This window comes from Parambassis ranga, chromosome 15 (genome assembly GCF_900634625.1).
Source record: "Parambassis ranga chromosome 15, fParRan2.1, whole genome shotgun sequence".
Taxonomy (NCBI): Eukaryota; Metazoa; Chordata; class Actinopteri; family Ambassidae; genus Parambassis; species Parambassis ranga.
Genome location: NC_041035.1, coordinates 15354728 through 15370580, shown reverse-complemented (window position 1 = coordinate 15370580; position 15853 = coordinate 15354728). Strand labels below are relative to the sequence as shown.

General features: G+C 39.6%; 3 protein-coding genes across 4 annotated transcripts; 2 read left to right on the top strand and 1 right to left on the bottom strand.

Moving 5' to 3' along the window:
- Positions 1–995: 995 nt before the first annotated feature.
- agpat5 (1-acylglycerol-3-phosphate O-acyltransferase 5 (lysophosphatidic acid acyltransferase, epsilon)) lies at positions 996–8802 on the top strand. The gene is made up of 8 exons (XM_028423851.1): positions 996–1214; positions 1729–1798; positions 1878–1993; positions 2112–2201; positions 3399–3489; positions 4504–4665; positions 7562–7685; positions 8247–8802. Exons 1-8 carry the CDS (start codon positions 996–998, stop codon positions 8470–8472), a joined length of 1098 nt encoding a protein of 365 aa, XP_028279652.1. The 3' UTR covers positions 8473–8802.
- Positions 8803–12360: 3558 nt separating this feature from the next.
- Positions 12361–13713, top strand: LOC114447531 (transmembrane protein 14A-like). The gene is made up of 5 exons (XM_028423856.1): positions 12361–12478; positions 12809–12891; positions 12983–13084; positions 13157–13244; positions 13323–13713. The coding sequence occupies exons 2-5, from the start codon at positions 12816–12818 to the stop codon at positions 13363–13365; spliced, it is 309 nt and encodes a 102-aa protein (XP_028279657.1). The 5' UTR covers positions 12361–12478; positions 12809–12815; the 3' UTR covers positions 13366–13713.
- Positions 13681–15239, bottom strand: gsta.1 (glutathione S-transferase, alpha tandem duplicate 1). Of its 2 annotated transcripts, none has more exons than XM_028423854.1 (7): positions 15147–15239; positions 14944–15066; positions 14807–14858; positions 14493–14625; positions 14272–14407; positions 14063–14188; positions 13681–13969 (listed from the first exon to the last, which is right to left on the bottom strand). In XM_028423854.1, exons 2-7 carry the CDS (start codon positions 15028–15030, stop codon positions 13838–13840), a joined length of 666 nt encoding a protein of 221 aa, XP_028279655.1. In that variant the 5' UTR covers positions 15031–15066; positions 15147–15239; the 3' UTR covers positions 13681–13837. The 2 variants fall into 2 exon arrangements, with proteins under 2 accessions (XP_028279655.1, XP_028279656.1); XM_028423855.1 differs by having other exon boundaries at positions 15126–15201.
- Between the last annotated feature and the right edge of the window lie 614 nt (positions 15240–15853).

The window sequence follows — 15853 nt, the reverse complement described above, 5'->3', positions numbered from 1 at the left end:
TTACAGGTCTTTTTCCAAATGTTTGGACAGTTTATCAGGCCTAGCCTGGTAAAATAAATATCTTTATCAGTGTTGAAGTCAGCACAATATAACTGATAGCACAGTGGATTTCACCACACCTCTGTTATCTGTCCTCCTGTAGTGCAAATATTACCAAAATGTGCACCTGTGTCATATTGAATTCCTTGTCATAACTTAAATTTAAGAAAATAAATTCACTGCATGACATTGAATTGAGGTATGGGGCTTTAAATTTAGTGGAAAAGGGGGAAAGAGACGGTATGCTCCTTTAATATGGCAACACACTAAGGTCGCGGTATATCTTATTCCCATTGGTTCATATTTTTACGTCACTCGGCCAATCAGCTGCGTCGATGTTGCGGAGTGGTGTTACGTAGGGAGGCGTGTGTGACATTTGCTGCTAGAAGCTAGTTTGTGATCAGTTAGCCGGATAAAGATGAAGAACTGTGGGAGAAAATAGAGAATATTTCTATTTGAGCACTTTATTTGACTTTAGGTTGAACTTTATCATTGTTGACACGTAAGAGCAGGTAGTTTATGTTAAATGTAGCGGTAGGTGAAACTTCCTGTCTTGGCAAACACGTTCAGTTGTAGGCTAACGCTTTTTTTAACTTATAGAATTAATGCATGGAGTTCGGTTTGAGGTCGTGTTCCGGTTTGTTCTGGGATGTCTGTATTGTTCCGATAACTGAGGTTTATTTTGTTTTTATGAATTACAGGATGAGTTTACCTTAGCGCTTTTACCGAGCTTGCAAACTACGTTTTGCACACAAGGTTAAAATTAGCTTTAGCCGACTAGCTGTTCACTTCTCTCTTACTGCAGCTTTCTCACTTTCTTATGCTGACTTGTCAGGACAGGTGTGGGGAAAGTAGGCCAGTTGTGGTGGGGGGTAGATAGGCTGCACTGTGAATTAACACACAGTGTTCACTGAGTGTAGTCCAGCAGGGATTTAAGAACAGCCAGAGGTAGAAACATGCTGCTCTCTTTGGTGGTGCACACATACTCGCTGCGGTACTGGTTACCAGCCACTATCATGCTGGGGACAGCTCCAGCATATCTGCTGTCCTGGGGTACCTGGCGTTTACTGTCAAGTGTTTTACCAGCGAGACTGTATCACAGGCTTGATGACCGGCTGTACTGTATCTACCAGAGTATGGTCCTGTTCTTCTTTGAAAACTACACAGGAGTGGAGGTAAGTGATCTTAAAGTGAAATTATCTCTTTCTGCAAATATGTACTCTAATTTAAGCAATAACATGTCACAATAAACTTAACAGAACACTCAGTTTAGTTTGTTTCTGTATTGTGTTAAAACGATGTAAATGCAAAAAAAAATTGTGTACGTGTTGGGGTGCCACCCTAGAACCAGATTGTCAGGCTGATGAACAAGAAAATCTGCATTCTGTTGCTCTATTGTTACCACACCTGGCACAGTTGGTGTTCTTGTACGTTAGGGTGTGTAGAAAACAAGGTAATCCATGTCGTTAGTACTGTAAATTTCCTGTAATAAGTCCTCAACCAAAGGTCACATCAGTAGATGATGCTTAATAAATTCATCCCACGTTTGGTTGTCACTTGAAAAAAAAGTGCTGAACTAGGGCTGTTTGAAAAGAACAAAAAATGCTCCCCTGAAGAATACTTTAATATACTGATGACTGTTGCGACATTTATCTTCTCACTTTTGACCTACATTGTATTTCTGTGTAGATTGTTATATACGGCGATATACCAAAGAACAAAGAGAATGTGATCTACCTGTCCAATCATCAATGTACAGGTAAAGCATTTTGAATATGCTGCTTTAAAGAGTCCTCTGTGAAACACTATTAAAATAACTAACCTCTTTTTTTTTGTAGCTGACTGGATCATTGCTGACATGCTTGCCATCAGACAGAGCGCTCTTGGTCATGTCAGATACGTCCTTAAAGATGGTCTCAAGTGGCTCCCACTTTACGGATGGTATTTCGCTCAGGTAATGCAACTGTGTGAGTATGAGGATGTTGTTTTGTAAAGTAAAGATATGACAATAACTTGAATCACATACACCATTACAACTTGTAAGTAACTAAACTTTTTATTTATTTTTACAGCATGGGGGAGTCTACGTGAAACGAAGCGCTAAGTTTAATGAAAAGGCGATGAGGAAGAAGCTGCTCAGACAGACTCAATGTGGCGCACCAGTAAGAACATTTCATAAAAGTTCTCTTTTAATTTTTCTGTAGAGTCAAACAGAAGAGAAAGTTTAATGGTAAAGTCAGGATTTCTTTTCCAAACAGAATTACATCTTACGTTGTGTTTTGTGTCACTGTAGGTTTCACATTTTAACATCCTCAACACAACTTGTTTTAGGCCATTTCAGATAAAAGTGTTTTTGTGAACCCATAGGTTGGTTTAATTTTCCAGGGCCTGATGTCCAAACATTACTTTATGTTCTACATAATGTTGTGGACTTCTGTGTTCCTATGTTTCACAGGCAGCACCATAGTTTGTGGTACTTGAAAATCTGATAACGGCAGCAGCAATGAGATGAAATGGATAATCAGACATTTCAACTGTAGCGTCTGTTGTGTAGAAGGGGGTTGTTTTTAATCGCGTTTTTTGGCTCGGGCTGTGGGGGATTAGGGAGTGTGTTTCTGATAGAACTCGTCCTGGTGACCTAAATGTAGTCTGAAAGCTCCATTGTGAAGTTCTTTGCTGAAGTTTAACATAATCAGTTGTTACAAAAACAAAACAGTAGGACTTAGTTTTGGCATTTGTACTTGAAATGAGAGCACTTGCGACACTATTGACATTGTCAATAATAAACTCTCTGACTTAAATAATTTAATCCCACTTGGCTGTTTTGTCGGATTATGCAGATGTTACATACATGAGCAGCACTGGATGCTGTTCACCATAGAGGGCTGACTTTTATTACAAATTGTAATACCCTTATTCACCTTGCTGTGCGCCAAGGTCAGATGCCTGACTCCATTTGTAAAGCTTCTCTGGGTCTGGATTAATTTTACATGTGGAAATTTACATCCTTGAAAACAAGTGGAGGAAGTTTTTCTTTGCTTTCAGGACTTATTCCTCTTAAATATACAAATGCGTTCTTGTGTTTCTGTTGTGTTGACTCTTTGTATTTGTAATAGTTGTCACATGTCCTGGCCAGTACACTCCTTAAAAAAACAAGTTAAATTACTTATTAAAAAAATAAGTTTTGAATTTATTGTGCGGCAGAATTGCTTATTTGTGTGCAAACTGGAGTAAAGTTCACGTTTCTAGGACACATTCAGGTGTTTTACTCAAATGTTGGAAATTCCTCTTTTTTTAGCAGACACCAACACTGAAGCTTTCAATTCATGTTTTTTTTTCTTTTTTTTTTCTCCCCGCAGATGTACCTTGTCATCTTCCCAGAAGGAACTCGGTATAATCCAGAGCTCAAGAATGTTATCGCTGACAGTCAGGCTTTTGCTACAAAAGAAGGTAGAGGCAGGATACTGCTGTTCTGGTGCATACTAATTCAACACAGCCCACTCGATCGGCAAAACAGCTGAGCAAGTTTTGTTGTATGACCTGTGGTCAAACTTGCAGGAAATTGTTCAACTAGTGAGCATCATTTACATACATATTTATACAGTTTCAAAAGTTGCTAGTTCACTTTTTACTTTTTAAAATTCTGAATTATAGAGGCACACTGATCTTGAACATTGATCGGGGTTAATGGGTTTACATCCTCAAAAACTCTTTCAAATATGCATGAAAGTAGAACTTTCATGGATATTTTTTCCAAACACTAAGTAAATTATTAGAGATTTAGGAACCTCAATATCGCCTTTGTTAACTCCAAAATAAATAAATAATTCTGCTGTGGAGGCAGGAAGCAGTCAGCTGCTTATTAAATATTTCAGCTTGTGCAGCTCAGAGTTCTGAGGAATAACTGGACTTGCTGCTTGTTGATAGGAATGTAGCACTCATTCACTGCATTAGCATGCAGTGCTATATTAGATTTATTTTTCTACCATGAGGAAGTGAAATTACATGCGGCTTTAATTTTCACTTCCTGAGGCTCTAGTGTTTTAGAGCTTTTTTACATTTGTTTGCATCTGTATTATAATTATGTTTCCATTGTGCAGCTGGGTGTTTTCTATTGGCTCACAAACTGCATCGATACTGCAGAGATTAAGCCTATCTCTGGGCCACAGCTCTGAATATCACCTTCCCCCATTAATCCAAATAAATCGCTCTGCAGAGCTGACATGGGCACATGACATTATCTGCTATTAGTGAGGTATTAGTGAGCAGAGGATGGTGACTGTGAGCAGTGACTGGCACAGTCAAGTATTCACAGAACTACTTCATTTGTAAATCAAAATATTCTGTGGGATTTTAGTAGTGCAAAGAGGAGATGGTCATATCAGCAATTACTACTATGAACTGCACTGTATTATACAGGCTGATAATTGAATTTTATTACAGCTATAAAATCCTTTTTTTCAGGGCTGGCCATTCTGAATCACACCCTAACACCCAGAATGAAAGCTTCTCACGTAGCTGTCGAAACCATGAAGGGCCATCTAGATGCTGTGTATGACATCACAGTGGCCTATGAGGGGACGTTGGGCAGCTCAGGTCAAAGGAAACCCGCCCCATCGATGCCAGGTAAGCAGCAACCTCTAAAAGGTGGATGTAATGCCACGCAAACATGCAAGCAAGTATGGCTGATTATTCACCTACAAATTAGACTCACAGAAACCTATGACATATAAGTGGCATATAGCACTATAGACCTCAACCCACTGTGCCAAGTCTATAGGAAGGTATAGTTTGCACACACGCTTCTCTGTCTTAAACGTTCTTTGCACTTTTTTTCATATTCTATTAAAAACAGTTTGTAGATAGATGCAGCACCTTCCTGCTGTGCCTCCTGTGGGCAGAGTCTAGCAGATGATATTTATGTCACCTGAACTTACACAGGAAGAGTAATACCTGCATAAGTCATTTAGAAAGTTAAAGTGTAACATGATTTCTCTGTGCTGGATTGTGACATTTTTATTTAAAAATGTGTTCACATTGAGGGCCTGCTCAACATAAAATGAATGCTGGTTAAACCCATTTACAAATGAAACGGCTGCAACTTGACAAAAAAAATACTAAATGCAATAGAAGGAAAGCACATCAATCAAAAACAACATAATGCAGCATTAAAGAGCCAAAGCTGATAGTGATCAGTAGAAGTAAAAAAAACAAACAAACCAATACACTCTGTTTAAAGCTGTCATTTTAACTTAATAATGCAAAAGCTGCTTGTAATTGTCAGTCAGTTTATAGAGGTGTTTTAATGTCAGATATGAATGCAGACCTGCAGCTCCGGTCGTGTTGCCTCTTGTCGTGTTAATCAGTGTATCCATAAACATGTTGTCCTATCAATCCAGCAACACTGTGTACAAGCTCGCCCCGGTAATTAATCACATAGCAAACATCACCTATTAACAATCCTGCCTTCCTGTAAACACAGTGACTCCGTGTTTTGGAGTCTTTGATTATTCCGTGTTCCCGGTTGTCAGACGAGCACTGTTTGAATGTTAAAGAGAAAAAAAACATCCCGTTTGAGTCAGGAATAAACATTGATGCTTTTCTAGCAAACAAAGGAGAGAACAGAAAAGCATTCCTCTCATCACGCACATCCTGGTCTCATGGGGAGAAGGTGACTTTACTGATTTCATAAAAAGGTGGAAGTGACTCCGGGCAGCGTAGACATTGCAACTACGAGAACTCGCGTCACAGTTTACGTCCACTGGTTACTTTCAATTCAGGGATTCAAAGAGAGGCTACACTGTGCTGAATATTCCAGTCTGATTGATTGACTCCAATGTCTTAAGCTCTGCTGGTGAAGGGGCAAAAATGTGGGAAACTTTTTAATTGGATACAAAACTAGTGTAGGATGAGTCATCAGCTCTAAAAACATATCATGTTAGAAACTAAAAAATTCATCAAGTGATGTGAACGTGAAAGGTGCATAATATGTTCCTTAATCACAGTACTTTTTATATATTGCTGTGGCCTGAGGTCACTGCAAAATCCAAGCTGGTAGGACATAACACACTAAAAGAAACGAATTTAATAAACAGTGATAGAACAAGGCCTTAAGTAACACTGTTCGTTTGAAATTAAAACAAATCAGATTACTTGTGTATTAAATTACAAAGTCATTACAGAGTCACAAAGACCTCTTTTCTCTTACCACATCAGTTAATATTAATTTAAATCCATATGAGGGCTCACATGTCAGCTCTGCAGGTACCTTTCATGTATGTAATGCATAAACTGCACAATAAGCAAAAATAGTTATTATTAATATGTATTAGTGTACTTAATGAAATGTATGAGAGCAGCAGTATGTTGTCAGATTTAGAAAGGCTCGTTAATTATGTTGGTGTTATTTCAATGCCTTGTCAGTCTCATGTATTAGCATTTACTGCCATGTGGTTCTAGGACATAATTCAATTATGTTAAACATAAAACTTAATTTAAAAAAAAAAAAAAGATGTGTAAAAACACACCTGTCCTTATTTTAGCTCAGATAGGCCATTCAGAAAAAGTTTTTGGTTAAACTGGTACATATAGTTAACCCTCTCCTGATTTAAACATTGAACCACGTCTCAGCGGTTGAGAATTCAGTCTCTAGTTGCTGCTGGTGACTGAACATATTAAAGATTCTTTCAGCTTCATTAGAGGTTATTAAAGGGATTTAGATCATGAGGTGTTGTTTGTCACTCCGGAGTAAAGAGCTGATTTCCGTCGTCTGTTCCAGGTGGTTGTTTTGGAACATTGCTCTGCACAAACACACACGACCTGCGCTGGAAGCTGTGAGGTTTCTGTTAATAGGCCCTTCGCTGATTTATGAAATATTTTAAGAGTCTTATGTTGTGGTGCCAAATGCTTGAGAAAGGAGAATGACTTCTGCACGTGTGCCAGTCCTGCTGACCCTCCACTTTAATTAGGGGCAGTTTAAATCTGTGCAGTAGCTGATGAATCAGTCTTTCGCTGCTGACTTCGATCAGGTTTCCTTTTCTGGCCATGGTGCCACATTTCCTGACAGTATTGCATGTTGTGGAAACAGGAACTTGAAGGTCTCTGGGGATACATATGTAGCCTTGAGCCTTCACACTTTTTTTTTTCTATGTGAAGGCTCAGGTCAGACATTTTTATGTCTGACCTTCTCAGACACTTTGCTCGTCTTTGTGCCCTGACAATTTCTTTTGGCTAGAGACCCAAATCCTATTTGACTATTTACTGTAAAAAATAGTTTTTGTTAAATTTACCTCTATAAACAAATTATATTTGAGTGGAAATGTTATTCAGTCTTGTTAGCAGCTCCTTTCTTTCCTTGCTCTTGGCTTTCTTCAGCCTTCAGGTTGTTGCAGGACACCGTCACAGAAGCTCTCCTCCATCACTGTCACCTCGTGTTGATTTAAAGTGCTTACTGTACGTGCCGTGTTGCTGAAAGGCTCTTCCTGTTTTTTGTTTAGTCTCTTTATTTTTGTGTGTTCGACAGAATTCCTGTGCAAAGAATGCCCCCGCATCCACATACACTTCGACCGTGTAGACATAAAGGAAATCCCTTCCGAGCCGCTGTTTTTCCGCAGGTGGCTGCACGATCGGTTCGAAATCAAGGACCGGTAAGTGTGTGTTTGTCTTTGTGTGTGTGTATGTGTAAAGAGAGCAATTAATCATGTTGAAATTGCATGATCAGATCAATATGTGAACAGTGAGGTTTTTCTTCCCCGTCTCAACAGCTGTAGGCGCAGCATATCATCTTGGAGTTGTTTTTTTGGTGCAAAACCCAAACAAAATCCTTTACTGTACTATTTTATAAAGATAGGGAGCAGCTCCTATATGCTAAAAAACGACCAACAGCTTCCTTTTGTTTCGTGTTTTGATGGAACACATCAACATTCTCATGCTGCCCTGCCGTCAGTTTTCACTGGAGACACGACAGAAAACACACCGTTAAACTGTAAACTGAGTGTTTGCAGGGACGCTGTATTTATATTACAGAAGGTAGCAATCTATTGATCTCAAATTTCATGACGCCAGACAAGCAACAAAAAAGCCCTGATTGTGAGTGAGTGCGGTGTGTGCGTGTGCTGTAAACATCCGGGTGTGTGTGTGTGTGTGTTGTTTTATGCATTTCTCAGACCTGCTGAAATCCTCAGAGACTTATCCGTCTTTTTCTAAAGGCTGCTGACGGATTTCTACGAGTCGCAGGATCCAGACAAAATCTGCCAGTTCCCTGGGCAGGGCAAACCTTCTCCGCTGACGCTCTCGAAAACCCTCCCCTCCGTGATGATCCTGGGGGGGCTGACACTGCCACTACTGCTGACAGAGAATGGCAGGAAAATTTATGTGAGAACCTGGGTGTATGGGACACTGCTGGGCTGGCTGTGGGTGAACTTTTTCCCTTAACAAGCAGGGCAAAAGGCTGTCAAGATGAGACGCACAAAAGACTAGGAGGTGCCATTTTTCCTGTATCACAGCAACACGAGGAGTGTTCCAGATGCAGAGCAGAGTCTGATACGAGGCTCAGAAGTCTGTCTGTTCAACTGTTGACCGGAGATACTGAGAAATAAGCTTTTTGTCCTACTTGTTCCCTCACGTTATTTGGATTTGCAGCCTAAAATTATGAGTGCTAAAAAAATTAGAGAAATTCTAAGAGATACTTCTAAACCTAAGCAATAAAATAATAATAAAAAAAAAAACATTAAAACTATTCCCCATCATCAGATTTAACCACAATAGTATTCTTGCATGCTTTTCCATCAGTCATTGGCCAGTTTAAGAGCTCTAAATATTAAAAACATATTTAATGATCATGATCAGCTGTAACTGACATTACACAAGCCTACTGATGATGAAGTATTATTGATAAAGTGCACTGACTCGCTGATCTTTACAGAAGACTGTTAGGGACATTGTATAAAAAATGACATTCTAACTGTAATATCAGATTTCTGTGAAAATATTCTTTGTTTTGTTGACTTGTTTCCTCAGAACTCTCAAAAAACCAATCTGCAGTTAGGATTATAATTTCAGAAATCTGGATTAAACAGAGAACTGTGACTTTTTCCAGTTTAGTTGCAAAAAATCATCACAATTGTAATGTTTTTCTCACAGAAAAAGTGAATCTCAGAATTCTGAAATTTACACCAGAAGAGGGGGTCTAAAAATTCTATACAGCTTAAAATCAGGGGCAGAAACTCACAGAATTGGGAGAAAAGTTGGAATTTCTGACAAAAAGTCATATTTTTACATGGACCCTAAACCTCTTTTCTGTAAATATCGGCTGTCTGTTTTTATGCCATACCCACAACCAGGAGAGTTATGCATTTCTTTCACATGAAATGTTTTTACTTTGGTAAGCCTAAACAAAACAGCATACAGTCCTCTACAGTGGCTCCTAACATGACACCAGCTGCATTGTTTACCATTCGTACTCACACCGACATCACTTTGTTTAATGACGATGAATGTAGCCGTTAAAACTTGTTTGTATCCCCTCACAAAAATCCAACATTTTTTGAGAAGTCACTGAAGCTCATAATAGAGGAATGTATGCTTTAAATAGGTTCTACCAATGTAAAATATTACTAAAGGAATTGCCAAAATCTGGTGAATTAACAATGTGTTTTTACGTTAAGCAATATTTTGTTTTATTGCCAGCCATGATGACAGCAAACAAGCTTAATGTCTACTCTATTGATTTGATTTTATAGATAAATATAATGGCATTCAGTTTCATAACTTTTATATGCATTTGTTACTTTGAGTACCATGTTAAACTATCTACCTAACAGAAAGCCATGTTAACAGTATATCACAGGTTCCTGTGCACTCAAAGCCATTTGTATTATAAGCATCACTGTATTGTTAAATGCACTGTACATCCATTGTTGTTTACTCAAGTGAAACCATTGCATTTTCCACGAGTCACTTTACATACGTGTCTTCGACCTTGTCCTCTAGAGTTAGCATCGTTTCCCTTATGTGGATGTTGGTACAGTAATCTCATGGTTTTACATGTCACTCCAATACCTCACTTAACTAATTCTTCCTCGTTCTTAAAATGACCCTTGTCAGCCATTTTATAGTCATTTATATCCTGACAAGATCAATACTGTAACTCATCAGGAAACTCTGCGTAGACCGTATTTAAATGCCAACTGTTTTTGGAAACGTGTGCCTTCTCTTTGGAGGAGTCACTCCTCAGCCGGCTCATGGAGGGCCACAGTGGCTCTTTTTCCACCAGGTGACCGTACAGAGGCGCTCCGCTGGAGCTGCTGCTGCTGCTGCTGACTGCAGTGTGTGGTCACATTGTCTACAGATCATAGTGGCTTATTTTGCTCTAAGAATGCATTGATTTACACTTTTTGAGGACTATTATTAAATGATAAAACCTTTAACATGCATAAGGAATGGAAACAAGGGGTCGGATTGAAATAAAGTGGTTTTCTTTGGGGAAAGTTGAGTGTTTTTTTTTTCTTGTTTACTCAGATATACTTGTGTATAAGTATCACTGCTACAATATTTGATATTGATTGGTTGAACTTGGAACAAGCACCTGATCTTGCAGCGCAATTAATCAGTCACTTTTTAAGTTATTAAATGAGAACTAACAGCTACAACAAGTGAATTAATTCTCATTTAGCAAAACAAAGGGTGAGTGGTTCCATATGATGTTGACTGGGTATAAAGATTTTATACCATATAGTGTAATAAATACAACTCGACTGCTATTACTGGTTGAAAACTGAAAAAAATGCATTTATAAATTTAGATATTGGTAGATCTGCTTGTACGTGACACGCGGTATATCCGAGTTGATGTGCTTTAGACTGGTTCAGGTCCTACCTAACAGGGAGAACAACTTGGAACAGCGGAGTCACGTGCAGCACCTCTCAGGTGTGGCGTTCCTCAAGGCTCTATACTTGGCCCTCTTCTTTTCTCCCTGTATATACTTCCTCTTGGATCTATTTTCAGAAAGCATGGTGTCACATTTCACTGTTATGCTGATGACTGTCAAATGTATCTGCCACTAAAACAGGGAGAGGCTTCTTGTTTAGACAAATTTTTAGAGTGTATTGCAGAGATTAAGGCATGGATGTCATTAAACTTTCTCAGCCTGAATGACGAAAAAACTGAAGTCATGTTGTTCAGCCCTTGTGATGCTTCCAAAGTTCATGTGGATCTGGGTCCTCTGAGTCAACATGTGACAGAAACAGCCACAAATCTGGGGGTAAAAATGGACAGTGGTCTGAAATTCGATGTGCAGATCAAATCAGTTGTCAAGTCCAGTTTTTATCATTTACGACAACTAGCCAAAGTCAAGCCATTTTTATCAAGACATCACTTTGAGATTTTAATCCATGCTTTTATCTCATGTAGACTTGACTACTGTAATGCACTTTATGTTGGGCTCAGCCAGACGCTGCTGTCTCGTCTGCAATTAATTCAAAACGCTGCAGCCTTTTAACAGCTACCAAACAATTTGAGCACATCACTCCGGTTTTAGCTTCCATTCATTGGCTCCCAGTGCATTTTAGGATTGATTTTAAAATTCTTTTATTTGTTTTTAAATGTCTTAATGGCCTCGCCCCACAGTATCTGTCTGACCTGCTTCAGCCATACACTCCCTCACGCTCTCTCAGGTCGGCAGATCAGTCTCTTTTAATAGTCCCACAAACAAAGAGGAAATCCAGATGTGATTGTGCTTTCGCAGTCACTGCCCCCAAACTATGGAACAATCTGCCCCTGCACATTAGGCAGGCTGACTCTCTTGTAGCTTTTAAATCCTCTTTGAAAACCTACCTTTTCTCTTTGGCTTTTAACTCAGTCTGAGATGTTGACTTTTACTGTCTTATGTTTTTACTATGTTTTTATTGTTTTTTTATCTTCATGTGTTTTATATGCTTTTATATTTGTGGACAGCACTTTGGCCAACTTGGTTGATTTTAAAGTGCTCTATAAATAAAGTTGAGTTGAGTTGAGTTGTTACCGTGCATGTCACAATACTCGCAGATTGGATATAATGTTTTACCCCCACACAACCAATAGGTGGTGCTATAATATCATCATCAATTAGTCAAACGGATAAACGCGTATCTGTTGGATAAAGCAATTTCAGTCCAATTTACAAGAACATATACAAATACAGTGGACTTCATGGCGGCACACCATAAAACCAGGTTTATGTGTGAGTAGATATAGCACATTTGACCTCTTTATGGGTTCATTTGAAACAGAATCTAAACCAAAAAGCTACTTTCCCACTTTATTAGCGGACAGCGAACATGGCACGGAACACATGGCGCATGCACACTACGGTTAGTGGGCAGTAACAAGGAAGTGCAGTCACGAATTGAAGAAGACGTTTGTGTTTTTACCTGCAGTCGCTGCTCACTTGGTGTGATTTAAGGTGTGTAAAATGAAGCGAAACGAAGCAAAATAAAGTATTATGACAGTGAGATGGCAATGACGTAATGTTAAATTACTCATTAGGTTCATAGGCGCAAATGTGTTTGTCTGTAGCCTTCTTCTGTTGTTTTTAGTTTGAATCAAAGGTTCACAGTGACATCTAGAGGGCTTTTTTCAACTACTGTGATTTTAGGACTACACGGGAAGATACATTATGTTGCTGCTATAATCTAACTTGTGTATATTCTAGCTAGCCCAAGTTTTGCTGTTAAAAATCCGACTTAAACATGAGCACCCAGCATACCTAAATCTTAGCATTTCTGTGTTTCAGGTTTGTGATGGCAGTGGACTGGATTGGATTTAGCTATGCTGCAGCCATCGTCTTTGGAGGATTTATGGGATACAAGAGAAAAGGTTAAAAGCTCACATTTGATGATCTTAACTTTTTCTTTTAATCCTGGCTAAAACACACCGATTGTCTCTGTGGGTCTCTGTTTCACTGCAGGCAGTGTGATGTCTCTGATGGCTGGTTTAGTTTTTGGTGGATTGTCTGCTTATGGTGCCTTTAACATCTCTTTGGATACAAAGGACATCAAGATCTCACTGCGTGAGTATTTCATGGGCTATTAGGGCTTCAGTCATGTACATGTCGTGTCATGGTGTTTTCCTGTTCTTTCAGTTGCCTCTGGCGTCCTATCGGTCATCATGGGAATGAGATACAAAAAGTCTGGGAAACTGATGCCTGCTGGGATTATGGCTGGGTTAAGGTCAGAACATGAAGGAACTATTTATTGCACACTTTGCTGATTTGGCATTTATTAACGTGTGTGGTCTCTTCCCTACAGTTTGCTCATGGTGTTTCGCTTGTTACTGCTGATCATAGCGTGACTGAGGACCACACGCTTTTTAAAGGGACCATCATACATCCAATTAAAATACATAAACATAAGCCCTTTTTTAATTTTTAAGATATAAACTTTATGAGGCTTTATGAATGTAAACCTCATGATATGTGCACTGCTTGTCATTAGTTAGATTACTGAAAAAGAGTAAAGTTTGTATTCTTGACTTCATTCCTATCATATCTTTCAGAGAACAAAATATATCAGTATAATTTTTGTAGCAGCACTAAATAAAATGTGATTCATAGAAAAATGTGTGTGGTTTAAGAACCAGAAGCAAAAACAGTGCAGATTCACAAAATTGCTCAAAAATAAACAATTTATTTAGTTCAAATCATTTTGTCACAGCTCCTATATGATGTTATAACAGATTTCTTATTTGTTCTCATGCTAAATGGTTTTGTTGATAGTGTAAGGTTTGTCCAATCATGGAATGTGCCAGATTTCTTGTACAGAGTTTATGGTATGGTGATTTTGAACACTTCCATAATAGTCTTTGTGTAATTTCCATCTGGCTGTGGCTTCCTCTTGCTGCCTGGCTGCAGAAACCTGCTGATGGCAGGAATAAGTGTCATCCTGCCCTGGAAAGCCTGTAAGGGAGGATGCCAAAAAAAAAAAAAAAAAAGGTATGTTAAAAGCATACAGCGAATACATCTTCATTCAGCTGTGCAGAAAGTTTTCACCTTGGTGTTGGGAAAGTCTGCAAGAATCCCAGGAAACTTCTCCTCCAGCATCAGGGTGCATTCAAGCAGCAGCACATCTGCAAGGCTCAGTTTACCTCCCACCAAGTACACAGGTCCAGTCAGAGCCTGAGAACACACATTATGTTGTAACATGCGAGCATCATCAGGCCAGTGTTTTATCTTTACAGACACAAAATAAATCAGTATACCTTTTCAAACACAGGAAGGTAGCGTTCTTTGGCTTTGGTCTGAATGTTGTCCAGTTTTGGTTTGGGGTCAGCGGTAAAAGGCAGCATCATTATCATTTCCATGAGGTCAGTCAGTCCCTCTGAGTACATGTTGATCCTAAAAAAAAAAAACAATTACAAGTTTTGTCTGACCACAGCCACAATACAGGTGGAGATTAACTGATCAAACAGGAGGGCCTTACATGACTCGTTCTTTGAGATCTTTTCCATGGAGGTTGTACTTTCCTGCGATGTAATGTAAGATGGCCTTTGTTTGAACAAGCTTCATGCCATCAATTTCCACCATGGGAACCTGCTGAAACATGAGTGCTCCATCTGAGGAGAAAACAGCAGCAGGTAATGCAGAGCAAACATTCACTGACCTTGTGACTAGAGGTCATAATTTTTTATTTCAGCCCTTTGATTTCAAACTGCCAGCTCATCCCAGATTGCGTCATATATTGGATGAAGTTAACAAATACTTAATCATATCCAGCCATACATTTTTGTAACTTACCACTCAGGAGTTTTTCATACTGTTCTCTGGTTGTCAGATACATCTCATCAAACTGTTAACGTGAAAGTATAAAACTGATTTAGAACACATACAGACAGAAAACTCTTGAGAGTAACTTCACCACACCCTTTTCTTACCTCCACCTCAGCAACTGTCAAGAGCCAACGGATTGATTCCATTTTCCCTCTCCCATTGAAATAGTGCAGTACAACCCTTTCAGACATGACTGTTGTTTTAAATGCAACTGAAAACCTGCAAAACTAAACACAGAACTCAGTCACAAACATGACATTTTAATGCTTAAAAACGCGGCTGTTACCTGAGTGTAGAGGTCTCCTACCTGCGCACCAAATGACCACAGTTCAGAAGTCTGACTGGAGTAAAAGTGCGACTTATGTAACTTTTTCTTTTCCCCTTTTTTTTACCAGCAGGGGAGACGTCGAAGGCGGAGAAGCCGTGCAAAGGCGGTGATTGGTCGGTTCTGGCCAATTGAAACAGCTTATTAACACATTGCCGCTAAACATCATGGGTAAAAACTAAGTTGTTCGTTTTAAGCGATCGCTTTTCCAAACGGTTGACAAAGTAAAACCAAAAACATCGATAAACAACCCAGGCGATATATATATAGACGATATGCAAGCCCGAGCTCGTTTTGGAGCACCATAAGGGAGAATGGTAGACCCAAGTGGAGCCATGTATATTGGTGGCCCCGCCTTTCGTACTTGGATGTGAGGGCGATCTGGCTGCGACATCTGTCACCCCATTGATCGCTAGGGTTGATTCGGCTGATCTGGCTGGCTAGGCGGGTGTCCCCTTCCTCCCTCACCGCTCCATGTGTGTCCCTCCCGACGCTCCGCGCTCGGTGGAAGAGGACGACGTCCCCCCGCGGCGGACGACCATTCATCGGTATACCAGTAGCTGCGCTCCCTGCTAGAACCTCCAAACAAGCTCAAGGCCTAGGAGAAACGTAGGGAAGTCAAGCTCCATGCTTCAGACACATCCAAATGTGGCGCTGCACGTGGCAGTCTGCCTTACTTTTTAAATTTG

Bases quoted from the DNA above. Each gene is read 5' to 3' on its own strand.
- agpat5 (XM_028423851.1), top strand. From the start codon at position 996: ATGCTGCTCTCTTTGGTGGTGCACACATACTCGCTGCGGTACTGGTTA. The intron at 1,994-2,111 runs GTAATGCAACTG...TTATTTTTACAG, and splicing joins ACGGATGGTATTTCGCTCAG to CATGGGGGAGTCTACGTGAA. The intron at 3,490-4,503 runs GTAGAGGCAGGA...CCTTTTTTTCAG, and splicing joins GGCTTTTGCTACAAAAGAAG to GGCTGGCCATTCTGAATCAC.
- gsta.1 (XM_028423854.1), bottom strand. From the start codon at position 15,030: ATGTCTGAAAGGGTTGTACTGCACTATTTCAATGGGAGAGGGAAAATG. The intron at 14,626-14,806 runs GTAAGTTACAAA...TTTTCTCCTCAG, and splicing joins GTATGAAAAACTCCTGAGTG to ATGGAGCACTCATGTTTCAG. The intron at 14,189-14,271 runs GTATACTGATTT...GTGTGTTCTCAG, and splicing joins ACCTTCCTGTGTTTGAAAAG to GCTCTGACTGGACCTGTGTA.
- LOC114447531 (XM_028423856.1), top strand. From the start codon at position 12,816: ATGGCAGTGGACTGGATTGGATTTAGCTATGCTGCAGCCATCGTCTTT. The intron at 12,892-12,982 runs GTTAAAAGCTCA...GTTTCACTGCAG, and splicing joins TATGGGATACAAGAGAAAAG to GCAGTGTGATGTCTCTGATG. The intron at 13,085-13,156 runs GTGAGTATTTCA...CTGTTCTTTCAG, and splicing joins GGACATCAAGATCTCACTGC to TTGCCTCTGGCGTCCTATCG.